Source organism: Nestor notabilis, unplaced genomic scaffold, assembly GCF_000696875.1.
Source record: "Nestor notabilis isolate BGI_N333 unplaced genomic scaffold, ASM69687v1 scaffold11663, whole genome shotgun sequence".
In the NCBI taxonomy this organism is placed as follows: domain Eukaryota; kingdom Metazoa; phylum Chordata; class Aves; order Psittaciformes; family Psittacidae; genus Nestor; species Nestor notabilis.
This window is the reverse complement of record NW_009921506.1, coordinates 22,163-41,146: the sequence shown is the minus strand read 5'-3', so window position 1 is coordinate 41,146 and position 18,984 is coordinate 22,163. Positions and strand designations below refer to the sequence as shown.

General features: G+C 35.2%; 1 protein-coding gene across 1 annotated transcript in view; it reads right to left on the bottom strand.

Annotated features, from left to right (window-relative positions):
* The window catches only part of ADAM23 (ADAM metallopeptidase domain 23), a gene marked incomplete at its 5' end in the record, with an annotated part of 61,326 nt that overhangs the window by 21,053 nt on the left and 21,289 nt on the right, over positions 1–18,984 (bottom strand). The window contains 11 exons of the mRNA XM_010011195.1: positions 796–844; positions 2,119–2,209; positions 2,983–3,067; positions 5,410–5,576; positions 6,756–6,827; positions 10,645–10,710; positions 11,591–11,664; positions 12,162–12,225; positions 13,748–13,811; positions 14,542–14,624; positions 17,618–17,681. Coding sequence (XP_010009497.1) covers positions 796–844; positions 2,119–2,209; positions 2,983–3,067; positions 5,410–5,576; positions 6,756–6,827; positions 10,645–10,710; positions 11,591–11,664; positions 12,162–12,225; positions 13,748–13,811; positions 14,542–14,624; positions 17,618–17,681 — 879 coding nt within the window. The remainder of the gene's footprint in view (positions 1–795; positions 845–2,118; positions 2,210–2,982; positions 3,068–5,409; positions 5,577–6,755; positions 6,828–10,644; positions 10,711–11,590; positions 11,665–12,161; positions 12,226–13,747; positions 13,812–14,541; positions 14,625–17,617; positions 17,682–18,984) is intronic.

Here is an 18,984-nt window from a genome sequence, read left to right as displayed (position 1 = left end):
GGCAGTTCTACTTAAGAACCACTTCCTTCATACTTCTCAGAATGAAGAAACTAGGCACCTTCTGTCTTATTTATAACTAATTTTCTCCATGATTTTTGCAATCAAGCTTCCACAGTGTGCAAGTATTCTGTCAGGGAGTGATTTATAAGACTCAAAAAGCTATGCTTCAGAAGCTAACTTTTTCTAATCAACTGCTTCCAGTATACAGAAAATAATCTCTGGGAGAGCGTGAGGGCAAAGGGCAATGAAACCTGGTTTCCTCCCATATAGATGTGGTTCCCCCTCAGACTTCACTGACCATTTAGCTAAGGATCGAGAACAACTGCTGAAAGCTTCAGGTATCTCCTTCTATTCACTGGAACAGAAGCAGAAAGCTCTGTTCACTCAAATTTAGAATTTTGAAGGAATGGGGGAGGGAATCTAAAATTTAGGAGGAAAATATAACTATCATCAAAACTGTATCCTAACACTTTTTCAGCTGCATGTAAAAAGTATAACTGGATTTAATGAAAAATACACATTTGTTACTTTTCAATCATTGTAAGTGTAGCAAAGCATTAGTGAATACACTGCACTTCAAAATATAAGATTTATGAACAAGTCCCTAAAATGTGAATAGCAAAGGGAATGAATTGCTGAAAATTGAAGTAATTGATCTGTACATTTGGGTTGTTCCAACTGCTTCTAGTTTTTCATTTCTTAGCACAAAAACACATGAATAAACCCAATACATAAATATTTATGTTTACGATGAACTCATTCCAGAGCCCTCAGTTACTGACAGTTATGACATACCCTGTTTCCTCCATGATGCAACCACCCCAGGATTCAGTGCAGTCACACTCTTCTCAGACAAGACCAAAATACAACAGAAAAGGAAAGCAGTTATAAATATGCTTACAATGAATAAGGTACTCACTATAAAAACGGACCTTGACTCATTATACAGAGATTAGATGGTTGCTTGGCTTACAGATTCTAGCCCTAAAAAGGAAACCAGCCCAATGGAAGAGATGCTAATTATTATAAACATTATATTAAGCACCACTTAATAAAAAAGTGGTGCTTTCAAATTACCATATGTGCACATTTGTAGACTCAACACAAAGTTTCAAGCAGCACAAAAACAGCTGGCAAGATTCTTCCCTGCTCTCAAAACAGGCAGCACAAGGGTATGTGCAGTACACGATAATGATGATTAAAAATGTTCACAATTCCTCCTCCCTAAAACATGTACAGAACACTCTGAAGGAAAATTGTTACTGGACAGGCCACGTTTTTTCCCTTTGGCATAGAGTTATTCATAGTAATATGAGAATCAGCCAATCAAACATTCATTAGAAAACGTAGTTGAATGAAAATGGATTTACAGTTTACTTACAGCTGCAGCATGTAAGTCAACAGTGACCAGATTTATGAAATAAAAACATAAGATCAACATCTTATGGTTGGTAAAATAAAAGTTACAAATTACCTATAAAAGTAATCTACCAAAGAAGTAATATTTTCATAAAGAAGGGTTCTGTATTCTAGTTCCTACTGCAAATCCATACTGTTTCAAGATGCTTACAAGATATAAGTAGAAAAACCCAACAATATTCTTTAGCCCTAAAAAGGGCTTTTGCAGCAGCTTTTGTACCTACACTCTAAATGTGTTAAGGACACATCAGTCTGATCTTCTGGCTATAAAGCAGCATGGTAACAAGTTGAGCAAATGTCACTGTGAACTAGGTTACAGCTTCTTACCATTTCTTCAACTATAAATCAGGTATTTTTGTATTTTAAGAAGTCAGTGATAATTCTAGAGGAAATACAGATTTCATTATGATAGATTAGGAGTTCTAAGCTAAATTAATAGTGTTTTTACCAATATACCTTTGAAAGTTGGTTATGAATCTAAACTCCAGACACAGGACATCACTAAGGTCATTGCAAAATCAGTGCTAAACTGGTGGCTCTTATTTTGGTTAACCTCAAATTTTGGTACACATATTTCCAAAAGCAGTAATTCTTTTCTACAGAGGCAGTAAGTTTGGTATTTGTTTCAAATATCACAAAGGAGGCGTTTATATATTTAGCTAAAGAGGACAAAAGAAGACTGCATGTCTGTGTACATACTCGGTTTCCTGGAAGCTGGCTCCCATTGTATTCCAAGGTTCTGAGCAAGACTTTGTGCTAGTTCCTGTGCCATGGCTAAAGGGAGGCCATACTGTGTTTCAGGAAGAGTGCGGTGAAAATTAAAAACCAAAACCAACAAAAATCAAACCAAAAAAACAACAAACAAAACAAAAACAAAACAAATGCAAGTTATTCTAATGAATACTACACTAGCTCATTCTGGCTTACCACATAGCTACTACTTCAGTAAGTCTGTACAGCCAAGCATAATTCTATGTGCTTATAAGGAAAATAAACACAATGAAGTATGCGACAGAAAAAATTTCCTCTTAACCTTAGGGAATCCCTGTCCATCGGTTAATCAACAGAAAGGAGTCTGCTTGACATCCTTTGTTAAAATAGGAGATTGTCATTATTGATTTAATACTGTACTGAAGAAAATCATCATCATCATCACACAAAGGGATTAATTTTTTCTAGTTTTAATGTTAAAAAACCCAGTAAGAATTACATCATCAGCAGATCAGAAAATCAAGCCTCTTCTAGTGAGAAGACTCGAAGGGATATTTAGTGCTATATTTCAAATATTTCTGAGATTTTTGGGTCTCAGTTTCTGACATGTATACTGAAAGCCAATTTGAGATCTTACTAAGAGAATAATGCAGACAGGAAGAATGCGTTTTAAACAGAAAAGCACAGTGAGCAGTAGTTTAATAATGGTACAAGAAGGTTGGCTGTGAGAATCTGAACTTTTTGGTTAAGTTAGGTTTTTCATCTGTAATGCCCTGAACACTGAAACTTAAACTCTGAGGGTTTAATATACAGTTTCTATTTTATTTCATTTCAGTAGTGAAAAAAAATTACCTCATTTACTCCTACTCCTCTGGTCACAGAGCAAACCCCTCCAAAGTAACTTAAGCTGCTCCTTTTGTAATGAAATGTCACATTCCTTACAAATAGAAATAGAGAAAATAACACACTGACATTGGGCACTTAGAACTTATTGAAAGATCACATTTTCACACGTACTGTGATATACTGCATGCACATTAACCTTCATCTGGCGTCAAAAGCGACTGCAAGTTTACAGACAGAACACCAACATCAAAAGAGTTGATGAGATACAACCTTTGACAAAAATATTATTTTTATCTTATAGAATCAGAATCAGTCCCAACCCACAAACCAACCGAGCAGAGGAAGCCAGAGTACCAGATTCCTAAGATAATACAATCATAACATTTCCTCTAAAAATATAACAATATTTTCCAATTTATAATCTGTCAGGAAGGAATTCTGTCCTGAAATGTACCAGTATTGAGATGTTTTTTAATTATGCTCTTCTCCAAACCAATTCAAGTTCTAGTTTCAACTCCAAATGAGAACACTGAGCAGTATACCTAAAGGGAAAGTAATTTAATATTGCTCTTTAACCCTGCCTCCTCTCATTTATTATTAATAAGCCCCAAATAATTTAATTAAGTTAATGTAATCTGGATATAAATTATTCTATAAAATGTCTACAAACTATTATGAATGATACTTATTTTAACTTCATATGCATAATAATAAATCTACACAGCCTTGGGCATGAATAGTAATTGCCTCTAGTCTTTGAAAATTAAATCCTTTCACAATAGCAGAACCAGTATCCCTACTGTTTTTTTTTAAATACATGATACTCATTCAGGTATAACTTTCAAACTGTAGTGTAACTATACTAAATGCTTAAAGCTGGGTGCTTTATAATATACAGAACCACAATAAGGGCTGAGGTTGGCACGTACATCTGCAAAAGGTCTCGTTCAACCCCCTTGCTCCAAGGAGGCTCAGCTGAAGGAGGCTGCTCAGGGTCATGTTCCATTACCCTATGAGTATCTCCAAGCATGGACATTCCACAGCCTCTCTAGGCAACCTGTTCCAGCATTTGACCTCCTCCACAGTGGAAGATTTTTTCCCTATGTTTAAATGTAATTTCCTGTATTCTGGTTTGTATTTGGGACCTTTGACTGTGCACCACTGAGAAAAGCCTGCCTGCCTCCTGACAAACTCTTCAGCAGGTGACACAATACTTGCATAGAAGTAATTAAGAGTTCACATCATCAGCACTTTGCTTATGTTATGAAGAACACAATTAGCATTGTGTTGCAATGCCTGTTTTAAGGCAGTACAGCTATGACAGAGGCTGGAGGAAATTCTTCATCCCCTGCTTTCATCTTCCTCTGCAGCAGATGAATGTTCCAGGAGAATCACATGGAAGGCTTGTACCACTCTGCCTTTGTAGTATGTCATGCTGCTGGGAGAAGGCTTAAGATCTTAAGAGAAGGCTCAGGGGAGACCTTAGAACACCCTTCCAATACCTAAAGGGGGCCTTCAGGAAATCTGGAGAGGGACTTTTACAATGGCATGTAGTGACAGGACAAGAAAAAATGGCTTTATGCTAAAAAAGGAGAGATTTAGAGTAAATATTAGGAAAAAATTCTTCCCTGTGAGGGTGGTGAGACACTGGAACAGGTTGTCCAGAGTAGCTGTTGATGCCCCATCCCTAGAAGTGTTAAAGGCCAGGTTGGATGGGGCTTTGAGCAACCTGGTCTAGTGGAAGGTGTCCCTGCCCATGGCAGGGGGGGTTGGAACTAGATGACCTTTAAGGTCCCTTCCAACCCAAACCATTCTGATTCTACAGTTCTATGATCTTCATACTGCACAGAGGAACACATTCTTCCTTCTATTTGTTTACAGTGCTGTCAAGTAAAAAAATACTGTTGCTCAACGTTGTGCCTAATGACACAAGCGGAACTTCCCCTCAAAATGCATTGTCTCAGAAAACAGTCCATTACAACTTTAGAGGAGGAGACCCTCCATTAACAAATCACCAGTGCAGCTACATGTGTAAATCAACACAGCAACTGGAATGCTCTTGTGGCAACACATATAACTTACTGTCTGCTCTGCCCTCTCCTGCTCTTTACTGGGAAAGCAGTACATTACACACACCTGATTAGCAAAATTGTGTATCCTCAAGGGCTCATCAGAAGACACTTCAAATATGGAACATCCCCAGGTTGCAAAGACATTCAAATTTCATTACAGATATATACCATGGTCACGTTGGTATATACTACACCTATTAAAAATAGACTAAGGTGTTAAGAAAATATATTATGCTTCCTAAGGCAGGCACATGAATACCAAGCAAAGAAAGTAAGCAAGAGACAAAAAGGTAGACAAAAGCAGCAGACAAAAAAGTATATAAAACTGTAATAGTCTGAACCATTGTATAAAGGTACATACGAGAGCAGGTGCACAGCATCAGCATGCTGTTTGATGTAGTGCTGCCGATACTTGGAGAAATCATGAAGCATCTTCAGAGGGTCAGGGTGAATATGAATACGATCTCTGTCTGTCCAAGTTTCCACAGCAACAAGAACCACCCTGGTGTTCAGCTGTTCCTTGTATATCTGAAGGCAGAGACAGGACAGGCACAGGAGTAGAACACTGGGTCAAACATGCACAGTTAGCCAGTAAGAGTAAAGCGGAAGGACAAGAGGGATAAAGCAGGAGGGAAACATGGGGAAACAATTAGCTGGTAATGCCATGGACTTCCTAAAAGTTAATATTCTGATCAATTTAAATTTTATATGTTAGCCGTCAAAAAACCCTTGCTGCTCTTTTATTGAGCTATTCTCTTTTCTTTAAAATTCTCATGTCAAATAACTTCACCACTGCGTTTTGCAGAAAACCTGCACAAAAATCAGCAAAGAAGAAATGTAAAGGTACACTGGGTGATCTCAAAGAAGAAGATCTCAGACACAAAGAATAGCCAAAGCCAGTTCTTAAGTCAAGATTAAATAATTTCTCCTTTCTCCAATAAATATAAAATTTAATTCACATAATGCTTGATTTTCATCTATACTATGATCACCTAATGCAACTCAAGTAATGTGAGAATTAGGTAAGATTATTAACTTTTCTATTCATTTTAATGTCTTTGTAGCAACAGACAAGGAAAGGACAACCAGGCTCTAATAGTTACACAATAGCTTTAAAATATCAATTTTAACTTTGTGCATAGTACTTGATTCTGAAATAAAACTGCTGCTCTCTTTAGATTCAGGTCATAAATTGCCAGATTTTATTAACTCAGGTTATTCAGAACTTGCAGATGTAGAAAAGATACATTCATTACCTGCAATAGACAGTGTACCCATCAAAAGTACATGGGACATAAAGAACACTTACTGATCATACAGAGTTATGATCTAAAAGCACTGGATACTTAATATATTGGCTGCCTAATGCATAAAATACACAAAAGGCAAGTTATTTGGTCACTTCCATGAGGCAACATATGAAATACATGCTTTTATTATCTTTTTGCCAATTATGCCTACAGTACACAACATTAATTGAAAACATCCTCCTGCTGTTATGAGAGATATTGATAGTGAATAAGCCAGCAGTGACTAGCATTCACCTCAGGCTATTCTTCTGCAGAGGAACTGGAAATTAGTTTTTAAATGTAATTTTTATAGCTGCTCATTTTTCTAATCCCGGTATATGCTAATGTTAATTTTTTAATACAGTGCTAAACTAACAAAGTCAGTTATACAGTTTTCAGAAGAAACATTGATACTTACAGCATCTACAAGGTTTACCACAGACTTTGCAAAATTGTTTGTGTATGCATTTGAAGAACGGTGCTTTTTGAACTAAAAGGAGAAGAAAAAGTAGAACACAGTGAAAAGTTAAATATTTATTACTAATTCTTTATTTTTAAAGCAAGAAAGGAAAATTAATATTTTATGAAAGAGTAAGGGAAAAACTCAAAAAACTTTTCAGATCACAGCCCATATCTCCTCATATTCAAGAATCCCTGGAAGATAAAGAAAGCCATGTATGCTAGACAGGCTTTCACATCCATAAAAGGAGCATTTAGCCACAAGGAATATCCTACTTAGAATCAGAGTTCAAACATTCAAGACAAAATTACAGGTAAACATGAATATAAACACGAGTTCAAAATAGAGAGAATGCTGTGCCTGATGCGGGCTTAACCTGGTGAGTTAAATATCAGGCTGTACTAGCCACATCCCATGACTGTAATTATGAAATGTGAAGATGAAGCATTTACCACATGTCCTATGTACAGCTCTTTGCAAAGGCATCCTTTCTGTACTATAGGACAAGACTTTTAAGACAAGTAGCATTAGTTATAACAAAAGGGAAAAAAAAAAAAGAAAGAAAAGAGGGTGAGTGCATGGTAAAAGTAAATGTATGTTTGAATGTGGAAAGAGTTAAGCTGAGCATCTTAAGTTTTAACTTCAAATATTTTCCATTTCTAGAGACTTAGATGTGCTGTATTACACATTCTGTTTCCTAATTTCTGTGCATGTCATTACAACTGTTTCCTGTCCTTCCTCATCCTGCCCAAGTCCCCTCTGTTCCAACTGAGGTTTTTCAAAGATGCTGCTATGGTACCTAAACATGAATCCAGGACTTTCAGAAAAAACTGTAAAATTATAAACCAGAATTGCATTGTATGATTTACACGCATGAAAATAAGCCTTCAGAATTTCACAGAAAAGGAACACAAAATTGCACAAAACAAAGAGGGTAAAAAGTCTTCACTAAGAACCTCTGACTAACTTCAACTACTGGCTAAAAGCAACAAACTTCATCATTTCATGAGCAAACATCATCAGGTTCCATGAAAGTCTCAGCTATTCCCACTCCAAAATACAGTACCCAAAAAGAGGCCTTGAAACAAGAGGGTCTGACTCTTCCCTGAACACCTGAGTAGCTAGTCTCACCAAATAAGTTAGACAATTCACTACCTTCCCAAATTAGAATTACAGCCAAATGCCCTGTTTTCCAGAATTATGTTTGGTGTGAAGGTTAAAGTAAAACTGAAAGGCATGTATGCTTTTAAAATTAAATAATCTCAGATTGAAAATCAGAAGTGACACACACTCTACTATTATGTAACAATTTTTACATTCCTTTAAATTCCAATTATTTTTGCACAAGCAATCTAGTTTTATATGGACAAAATGCCACAGAGATAACAAAAACTTCATCAAACTTAATGATGCCACTCATTCATTTGACAGCATGAAGATTGATTTTTTACATATGCAGTTATTCACTGTTAAGTTCCGGAATGCTTCAGTACATCTGCAGCAGATACTGCTGATACCAAAGATACTACAACATAGGGTTGCAGAGACCCCCTCCCCATGAACTATTCTCAAAATATTTTCAGCTACAGTGCTAGTAGGCACTTAGGATATACACTGAGAAGAGCATATGTACCACAGGACTCTGCTCCCTAGAAAACCATGATACTAGAGCAAAATAATGGGGTAAAGGAGAAGGGTGACTTTGTGTTTTTGTTTGTTTTGAGCTAATCCAAAGCTTTCCCACAAGTAGAATAGTAAAACAATATGCTTTGGAAAATGTTCTTGGTTTTCATTAAAGTATTTAAAAGCCAAAATCAATAGCAATATACAACATAATTGTTTATATACAGTTTCTAAAGCAGAAATTAACCTGAGTAGGTCAGTCAAAAGTGCAACAACCTAATTAGATACGTTTAGCTGTGTCTTTAGTGTCACAAGAGAGGAAAATCCTGTGAAAATACATAGTACTAACCACTTAACACAATGGACAAGACACTTCTTCAAACACGGACTGTTGCTGCAGGAGAAATCTGCCCTCTACCGGTAAGCAGAAAACCTCAAAACCAGTGAGTTCCTGGCCTGTCAGACTTTAAAACTCATAATTGAGAACACTTCCTTAAGTATATCTATTTTATTCCTTGAAAACAATTACTATCTGCTTCTGAGCCACTGACAACTCTGAAGCAAAAAATCTTGAATGCTTGTAGTCCAAAGTTCTAACAAATAAAGCCAGAGAAAAGACAACAGTTAGTGCCTGTACAAGAGCAGTGAACAGGATGGTTGTCCTTTAAGCACATGTATAATAGGAGAAACCAGAGGAAACAGACATAGAAATATTCATATCTTTTCATAAGGAACAACAACCAGAGGCCTCAAACAAGACAACAAAATGTCCCTAACTTCAGTTGCTGTTACCTAACCCTAAACAACTAACACACGTGCCTGCTCTTAGCAGTTTCCTACCACGTGGCTTTACAAGTGAAAGGAGTTAAAGAAATTTCCGTCCTACTCTTTCTACCCATTCAAATTCTCCCATATTGCTGAATAGACACAGATTAAATATAGGTTATTTTTGCTTAGACTATTTCTGATTTATTAAACAAATGAGGGAAGGTTGTATTATTTGTCTACTCAGCACTGGAACAAGTACAGAATACTGCATTCTGTTCCGATAAATGCTATTTCTGGCTCTTTAAAATTATCCTTCAGTGTTTACAAAAGAACCCACAACTTAAGCATTGGGAAAACATGCATTAGAGGAGAGATGTAAGGAGCTCTAAAAGAAATTTAGAAGTTTATGTTACTTGCACACAAAAGAAGCAGAAACTGTTTTATCAACAGAATTTGATTTTTAAAGAAAGGTCTTGCTCACACAGCAGTAAAGTCGTATGAAGAGCTGATGATCTTTATTTGCCTTGTAGTCAATGAACAGCAAAGAATGCTAAGCAAGCCCAGGGCTCAGAACAAGGCAGAATTGAGTTCTTTTTAGAGTTACTTGCTGTCAGTTGCAATGTATTCTTTGTTACTAGAAAACTTTTTAACCTACACCAGCTATTTTTCTGTAAGACACACTGTAGTTAAAATGTAGCTATTGGACTCAAATTTGTGTTGCTTTTTAAAGAGAGTCTATAACACAGTTGTTTAGGTTTACAAGACTTACTACTCACCAGACCTCCCTCTCCTGATTTTTCACAAGGGTAACACATGGACGCTTTGATAGCTTTCCTTGGCATAATCAGTAAAAGCAGTAACATTTAAATAACAAATGTCACTTACATCTGATTTCTTTCCAGTCATCCCTCAAGACAAAAAGGAAAAGAAAGTGGGCTCCCCTTTTTTTAATCAGATGACAAATACTTTCTGAATCAATCAAACAACTTACCTTGCACTTCATTATGAATCATGTTTGTAAGTGTGGAATAGCCAGGAAGAACAATCAGATAGGTTTGTCTATATGCTTTACTGCATTAAAATTTAAGTTAGTAAAACTAAACTCAAGTTACAAGTTCTGACCTCTTTATTACTTTAAGGAAAGGATATAATTTTAGAATGTTTAATGTATTTGTTCCGGACATAAATGTTCTGTTGCTTTACTTTGTTGATTTTGGGCATATTATCCTTCCATATGATATCAAAGTGTTTCAGACATATATTGAATAGGTAATTGCTGTAAAAAATCTCTGGTAACCTTATGCATTATCACGTATTATGGCCTACGCTGTGTCTAACAGTACAACTGTTAACAGCTGCTGATTACATATTTGTCTCAAGAGTAACTAATGCTGCACACTGCTGTACATCAAACTACAAATTATAATCAAGAGTACCACTAAATTGATAAACTTACCATTTTATGGTCATTGACTATCATGAGCTCCAGATATTTCATTTCTTCAAAGACACCACGAGATACCTGGTGGATTAAAGAAGTTCTTTGAGAAATCATGAAAATGTAGTGGTTTTCAAAAATAACTGCAGATGGTTTAATAGGATTACCCATAAATATTACATATGGTGTGTAAACCTGTAAAACTGGGTCAGGCATTCAACTGAGGTAAATAATCATAGCTCCAGTAACTTAAGTAAGTTATGATAGACACTGGCTGAGAATCTGAGTCACATCATTAAGAACATTTACAGTCTATTCTTTGTTGCTCAGCACAGAAGCCACCACTGCTTCCCTCCTTTTATTTTCACAAAGGACAAAAATCTTAAACGCTAGACACTCTTGGTCTACAAATTTAATGAGAAAGGAAGTTACTAAAAATAGATGAGTCCTCAAAAAATATGCTGTGGATTGTGCAACTTTGTGAAAAAATCCAGATTAATCTTCGTTAACTCAATTATTCCCTTAACTGACATATATGCATGTACAGATCATGAGGACTGTCCACTTCTGTTCTCTCAATAACCCAGTTCTGGGTGTCCTCATTTGAATTTTTAATTTAATCATGCTACTTAACAAGCCAAATGAAAATAAAGTCAGGTAGCTACAAAGTAGCAAGATTTCATTCAAAATTATTCTTTATCCTCAAGCAGACTCAAAATGCTAAACTCATTTTCACTACTAAACTTCCATTCAGCTGATGTATAGTATTGCTGTCACTTTAGAAAGGTTATCCACATTTCTCCAAATACTCTATTTTTAAAGAATTGTTTTATCATTTGATAACTGTATTATATGACAATATTAAGTTACCAAAAATATTTATTTTCTAACACCTATGTTCTCTCAACATTCAAAATCTGGAAATTAGTGGGTTTGGTCTTAACTCAGGGTCACTTCTACTCACTGCTCTCTTTCTTCTCTTTCTCCTCAGCCACTGTAGTTCAGACAGATAGGGCCATTCAGAACTAGATTCAGTCTCTGTACAAATTACAATTTAAGAATTTCATGGCATTATTTTAAACTACTTACGTACACTGTCCAAACCAAAAGTAGACCACTAAAATTAGAAGAACCTTTGCTATTGAAAAGTTAAATTTTTAAGTCCACAGAATGTAAAATAGCTCATAACAAAACTCAAGTAATTTAGAATTAAAGCATGCAAGGGGAGGTAAAAAGATCACAGCCTCGGCTTAGAATATACATGTTTTCTTCCATCTCATGACTTCAATAGCATTAATATCACTGATGATAATTAAATGATTTGCAGAAGAAAGCTAAATACAGGTTTTCCTGTTTTTTGACAGCTCTAAATTCCATTGCAATGATTGTGAAGAAAGTCAGGTTAGTATCTATTCTTCAAGTTTTTCTAAATAATCAGCAATTCTAAATAGACTGTTAACCTAATATTCACATTTTTGAAGTTACATACACAATTATTTTCAATACTGAAAAACTCATAACAAGTGAAAACATACCAAGGTCCTGCAACTGCTTGGTGGCTTGTGCTCTTTGGATGATATGTGGCCTACTTTTACTTTCCTGATAAAAAAAAATAATTGACATTTCCTTCTAATTAATAATGTCAAGTGAAAAGTCAGGCACTTCTTTCAGTATTTATTATTTTTCCATAAAATACAAGCAACCATAGTACCAATTTGGCATAGTATTAATGTGAAGCAATCTATTTGCAATCCTGAGGAAATCATGGAACCTCTCTGCTTCAGCACTTTTAGTGGCCTACAAAACGTAAGTATCACAGATGCCTTTGAGATTACTTAAAAAAGTCCTTTAAAAGCCTTAGTGTTAGAGCACACAGACCATTTATTCCAGTAAATCAGAGAGGGTATTTCTAGTTGAAATCTTCCTGCAGATAAAAGCAACTATTACTATTTATGACAAAAATGTATCTTTCTAATTGCAGCAAAATGCAAGAAACTAACCGATACACTATCTTTAAGAGGATTATTTCACCCTGTTTTATTGATGTATACAACACTTAAAAATCAGGAGACTTTTAATGTGTATTTTCTTTAGAAGTCTGACATGCCCCAAATTATCACATATTGGTATCTGTTCTAAAAAACAACTATCTTCTCTTCCGTAACACGTCCTCTGCAGAGCCTGGCAAAACAAGCAATTCTTTCCAAAGGGTAGGATGCTACTGGTCTGGAAGTTCCAAAAGAAATACATAACACATTAAAGAAAAATAATGCACTTTTTTGCTGGGTTTTGTTTATTTGTTGGGGGGGAAGGCAGTTTTATATAGTATCTATAGTATCTGCAGCACTAAGCAGGATACAAACCTTAAGCAATTTATGTCTCAATGTTGCAGAATCATTTCTCTGAAGATCACTCAAATCTTTGAACTATTCAAGAGGTAGAAAGCTACATTGTTTTACTACTGTCTATGAAACTGAATCAGTTTCATAAACAAACAGCTAAAGTTTTAGGAGCAGTTGTATTATAATACAAATAGTTAGCAAGATATTTGCATAAATGCAGTCCTATGTGCTGTTCTGGCTTAGTCATATATTTGAATGTGCTGGATCAACACGACTGAATCTATACAGTGACCACTGACTTAGCAAACATAAAATGCAAGATACCCGGATGTAATTATCTATTTCACTAAAAACTTTGTGAAAATATGGTAGATCAGAAGCAATGTGATCCAACTAGAGAGGGATGAATAAATGACTCCCAGAGATCCCTTCTATGAATTTATAAATCCTTTAGTTCAAGTAATAGGGCAAATCGATAAACACTTTTTGACAGTTCGTATTCATTTGCTATGGGAACAGTCTTATTAGAACTCCCGATATCTAAATGATGAACAATAACAAGGAAAAGAAAGATTAACGAAAAGTAGAGAAAAAAAAAATCTTAGGTAATTCATACTTACACATTTCTTGCCTTAAATAAATTCCACGTTTTAAAATACTTTGCTTTTCATATGAATGCATGAGAGAGGTCACTCATTTACTGATTTATGCTAATACATTCATTTGCCATTCTTCAAGCACTCTCTCAAATCAAATAAAGTAGATAAAAATAAACTTACAGCACTATGAGTCAAATCCATCGGTTCTATTAAGTACAAGTAAGTACTGTCCTCAAACATGCCACTGAAACATGGAGAAAAAGAAGTGATATTTCAGATTAGATGGCAACTAATTTGACTGCAGGATATGATTTTTGATGAGACAAAACAAAACTTATGGCTGAAAAACTGATCAATATTAAAATAAATCACATATAGGTTCATTACTACCACATGTGGTAGTAATGAAATTTTTTTAAAGCTAAGAATTTTTTTTTTAAGAGATCAGGTACATTTTAATGAACTAGCACTGAACATAATGGCAATGTAATGATAAAGCATCAAAACGAGTAAAGATTTGACCTTGGAAAGAAGAAGTCCTAAGACACGCATTAGCATGCAGAATACAATCAACAGCTGAGTTGCACTTAACAGTAACAAATGCTAAAAGGGCTAATGTCTTAGATTTTTTTCTTGTACAATCTATCAAAGCGATCTATAGGCTGACAGAATCTTACATGAATATTGAGTGTGCAAACTGCTAAAGTACATTTTTTTTACCATAGTAAGTCATCTGGTTAAATATTTATTTGCGCTTACCACATCCAAAGGTTTCATGAGACACCACCAAAAGACTTTAATCCCAGTGATACTAAAAAAAAAATGTTAGCAGCTTGGCACAGCTGGTACTGGCACTTCAAAACATCAAAAATCTTTGGGCCTGTAGAGTTTCAGTCCCTCACGTATTAAGAGATACTATTAAAGGGTAGTAATTAGTTAATAGCCTTGTTTGAAAAATGAGAATGTGCACTTACTGAAGTCCATTACAAGTTGAAAGAGCCACTTTGGAATCCTTGATACCTCTGATATTTCCATGGTAGTAACAATGCTCTCCACCCTAATAATATTTAAAAACAAACAATCATACAAAAAATTACTCTCACTTAATGTCTGCTGCTTAAAACCAAAGGAAAAAAAAATATCTAACACCTCACATTAGGTAAAATTTCAGAGAAAGCAGTGATTGCTAAAGTAAATACCAATGACTAGCCCTACCTGCTTTTACGAGAAAAACTGTTCCCATTAAAGACTAATTTACATAAGTCTTCAAGCCATAACATGGGTTACTTTTCTGCTGAAGTCACTGCATTCTTGATCTTTTAAATACATTTCTTGGCTGTGAATTGATTCTGTAAAAATGCTATGCGATGCAGGTTACGTGAGCATTGAACTGTTTCTTGAAAACTTTCAGGTCTGTTAAAATTACAAGTGAATGGTTTTCAATCACTGGGCATGTATTTGGATTAGATCTGGATTCTACCAATTTTGTCTCACTAAAATTTATCAACTAAAATGTTACATCATTACACTGTAGGTACCAATATTATTATTGATGAATGAGCTAGAAAGTTAATCCCGGTTTAGCAACACTGAAGCATACAGTCACATTTCTAGTGCACGTTTCAAAAGGGTACTAGGAGTCAACTCTTGATTTTAACTGCATAGGACTCCGAATACATGCAAAACCCAAATTATTCCAAAAACGGTAGGATTTTTGTGAGGTTTTTTTTTCTAAGGAAGTCAACAATCATGTTTCATGTTTTTGACAAGGTCCCACCTTTCATGCAAAAAATAGTAAGACCTACTGTGTTGTAGCAACATTAACAGACCTTTCAAGCTATGAATGTTTAGAAAGAAGCCAAGAAACATTACTTTGTCTAAGGCAGCATTTTGACTTTTCTAAAGAAAAATGACCAGTAAATTTAGAAGCTGTTAAATAGAAGAAATTATGATGCTATATGTCAGTGAAACTAAAATGAGAAAAACTGGGTGACAGTAATTTACATCATTTAAGTAGTACGTCTTTAATGCCTGTCAACAGTAACCCCAGCTAAACGAAATACAAAAAGTATAAAAAGCATTCTCAAAAAGTTTTATTAAAAACCCTTAAGTGTGGTTGTCTGTCTCGCACATTGTTTGAAAAACATACCATTCATCATCCAAATATTCTTTAGTCTGGTGTTACTTGTCATTTGAATTCCAACAAGCATATTGGACCCATTGCTTCTGCAATCATAACTCACATAAGTACCGAAAATGTAAGTGCTCTTTGTTCAAGTATGCACAAGCGTTATTTCCATTTTGCATCTTATTTAATGAGTTACTCAGATTCTGAATGAAATTCCTAACAGACTATCGTGCATAATTAAATCAAAGTACTACACGAAAAATAAATACTACATATTTGCTTTTCCATCAGTAAGAATGCATAAGCCATGCTTTTTAACAATTAAATTGTGATTCTCTCTCTCTCACAAGTAGCTTTTCAAGAATTTTCTTAAAAGACAGTCATCCAACTAAAGAAAACACTGTTTGTTCTTCAGTGTTTTCACCCTTGTAAAAAAACTATCCCTTTCTAGAAAATTCAGTGTTTTCATCAAGATCGCACTTCTGTACATCCACATCGGGAAACAAAACAATATTTTACTTACTCAGGTCTAAAGAGGATTTTAAGATACTGCAAAAGACCAGGATGCAGTCCTTATTTGATCTCCTACACAAATTCTGTATATATTTTCCAAACTTATAATGAAGCCTTTTATAGATTAATGTGACCTCAGGAGCTCTATCATTGTTTCTAAATAAATCAGTTCAAAAACATCCCCTAGGAAGTTTGGATCAAGTTACTGCAGCATGCAAAGCCAGGCCATTTGCTGAGTCTAAAGTTCTGATATAATTTTCCAGTCAGATTCATGATTCAGCAACCGCAGTGCTCAATGCTAGTGCTGCAGCTGACAATTGCATGAGCTTGTCTAAATGCCAGAGGGAATTGTTTTCTTGCATCATTTAACATTTTTGCCTATTCTGCAGAGTCCTGAGTCTTAATGAAACAACTTCCTCATTATTTTATGTGAAACTATTTTTCTTCTGCACTGAAAGAAAACTGTATATTGCAATAATTACATTGCAATGTAGTTGTTTAATTTTGCCGTAATCAGCAATATATTGTTTTATTAGAGATTTTCTATAACAAGGACAAAATAATAAACTGGACATCGAATTCTTGGACAAACAACAGTCAGCTGCTGAAGGTATAAATGCAACCTGAATGCTTGCTTTCCTCCACTCTAAACAGGGATTTATCTTTCACATGTAATAAGGTCACAAAAAATACTTCAGCATTCATACCAAATATGAAAAAAGTCATTGCCTGAAAATGTAGTTTATAACCTTCCTAGGAACCTGCCAATCCTCATTTTGCTACCACACAAACAAGACAGATCTGGTTCCCTTAGTCAGGGCTGAACTATCTTGCATAACTTTAATCTCTTTGTCATTGGACCAATAGCCCATGGCACTGAATTAAGTTTGGGAGCTAGTTTGACAAATGTAATTAATTGGATGTCAAGCAATATGCTGGTTTTCTAACAGCTGAAACCTTAACCTCTGGAGTTAAATCTTCCATTTTCCACTTCATGACTGTATAATTCTTGCAAGATTTTTTTTGTTTGTTCGAATATCTTATATTACCATTATACTTTCCTCTTGCACTTTGTGCTAAGGACACGTAAATAATTAATGAAGACTATACTGATGGTGACTTCACTCACTCCACCCCCTACATTATACAAGATGTGATTTTTTGGCAGTACCTGGATCATCTTCACCACCGACCACTGCTGACCCCTCACCCCAACATACAGCTTCCCTTTTCTGTACAATTCTTGTATTACTGAGGTATCCTCACAAAAGGAGACCACAGTTACCTTGTGTATGTGGAAAAAGGCTTCAGGTGGTTTTATGTCTAGCGAAACTTTTTTCTTTTCTTAGCATTTTGTTGGCATTGTTCCCTCAGAAAAACAATTCTGACACATTTTAGGAGCACAATACCTTAGAAAACTTTGGTTTCCCATCTTCATAGTGAATCTCCACATAATTGGAAGATAACAAATCACTGTCAAAGAAAGGAAAAATCAAGATGAGAAAAATCTGAGTATTCTTTATACTGCTGTGGGTGTAATTGGGTTTTTTATTAGAATTTTCAAACAATTTTTTCTTTCCTTGTAAATTAGTTTAAAAAAAATAAAAATCAAGCAGCTTGTATCCAGTAAATGGTTTGCTGGTGCACTGCAAGTCAGAGAGTGTTACAGAAGGGGGAATTTAATTCTGCAGTCTAATCCCCTGTAGAATTAGATTATCAGCCTTTTGAATATGCAAAAAATATCCCATGGCTTTAGAACTTTCTTTGTCACCAGTAACTGGTACTGACAAACTGCACTCGATTTTTTCCAAAAGCAGTAATATTAAAAAAAAAAAAAAAACCCAAAACAAAACAAAACAAAAAAAAAAAACCACAAAAAAAAAAAAACAAACCACCAAAACACCCTTCCCCCAACCTCGGAAAAATAGACAAAAAAAAACCCAACAAAAGAACAGAAAAAAAACCCCAAATACAAAAGAACACCACCCCTCCCCGCCCAAAAAAAAAAAAAACCAAAAAAAACCACAAAACACACACACAAAAACCCATGCTATTTTCACTTTTTCTTCTCAGATTCTTTTCTTACTTGTGTTTTTTCCCTAACTCTGGCAAGACGAATTTCTGAAGCATAAACATTTCCCATACTGTATAATTTACATTATAATCAGGATTGCTCAGGGAGTTAAATATGTTAAGTGGGCCCATCATATATGCAAGATAAGCATTTTACTTAATGTAATCCAGATTTCTCAGCATTTTTCAAGCCTCTAACAGCCTGAATCCTTCCACCTTCCCTCCCAACTCCACCAGAAAAAAAAAAAAAAAAAAAAAGAAAAAAAAAAGGTCTGATAGTGGTACATATATAAAAATAAAATATTGTTGCTATGAATAAACCCCACCACCATTATGGAAGCCTAGTCTGACAAAATAGCTCTGATGGGAATTCATGGCTAACAACAACTACAATAATGGGCACCTAAGACTCAGATCAGACTATTAGCAATCCCAGTAACACTTTGACTCTGGGGCTATTGGCTCATAAAATCAATTCTTCATGCTACGTTTATCAGGCACTACACTTATCAGAGACAATCCTGCAGAAGCCAGTTCGCAGTGGTTCTCTTAAAAGTCCTTTTTCATGGAATTGACAGACCACATTATGGGCACTCTGTGCCTGCAAAACCAACACTAATAGCCATGAATAATTACTGAGGTCTCATCATTTGTCTTAACCTTAACTTTGATAGCAATATTTAAGTGCTATCTTTTTAAGTGC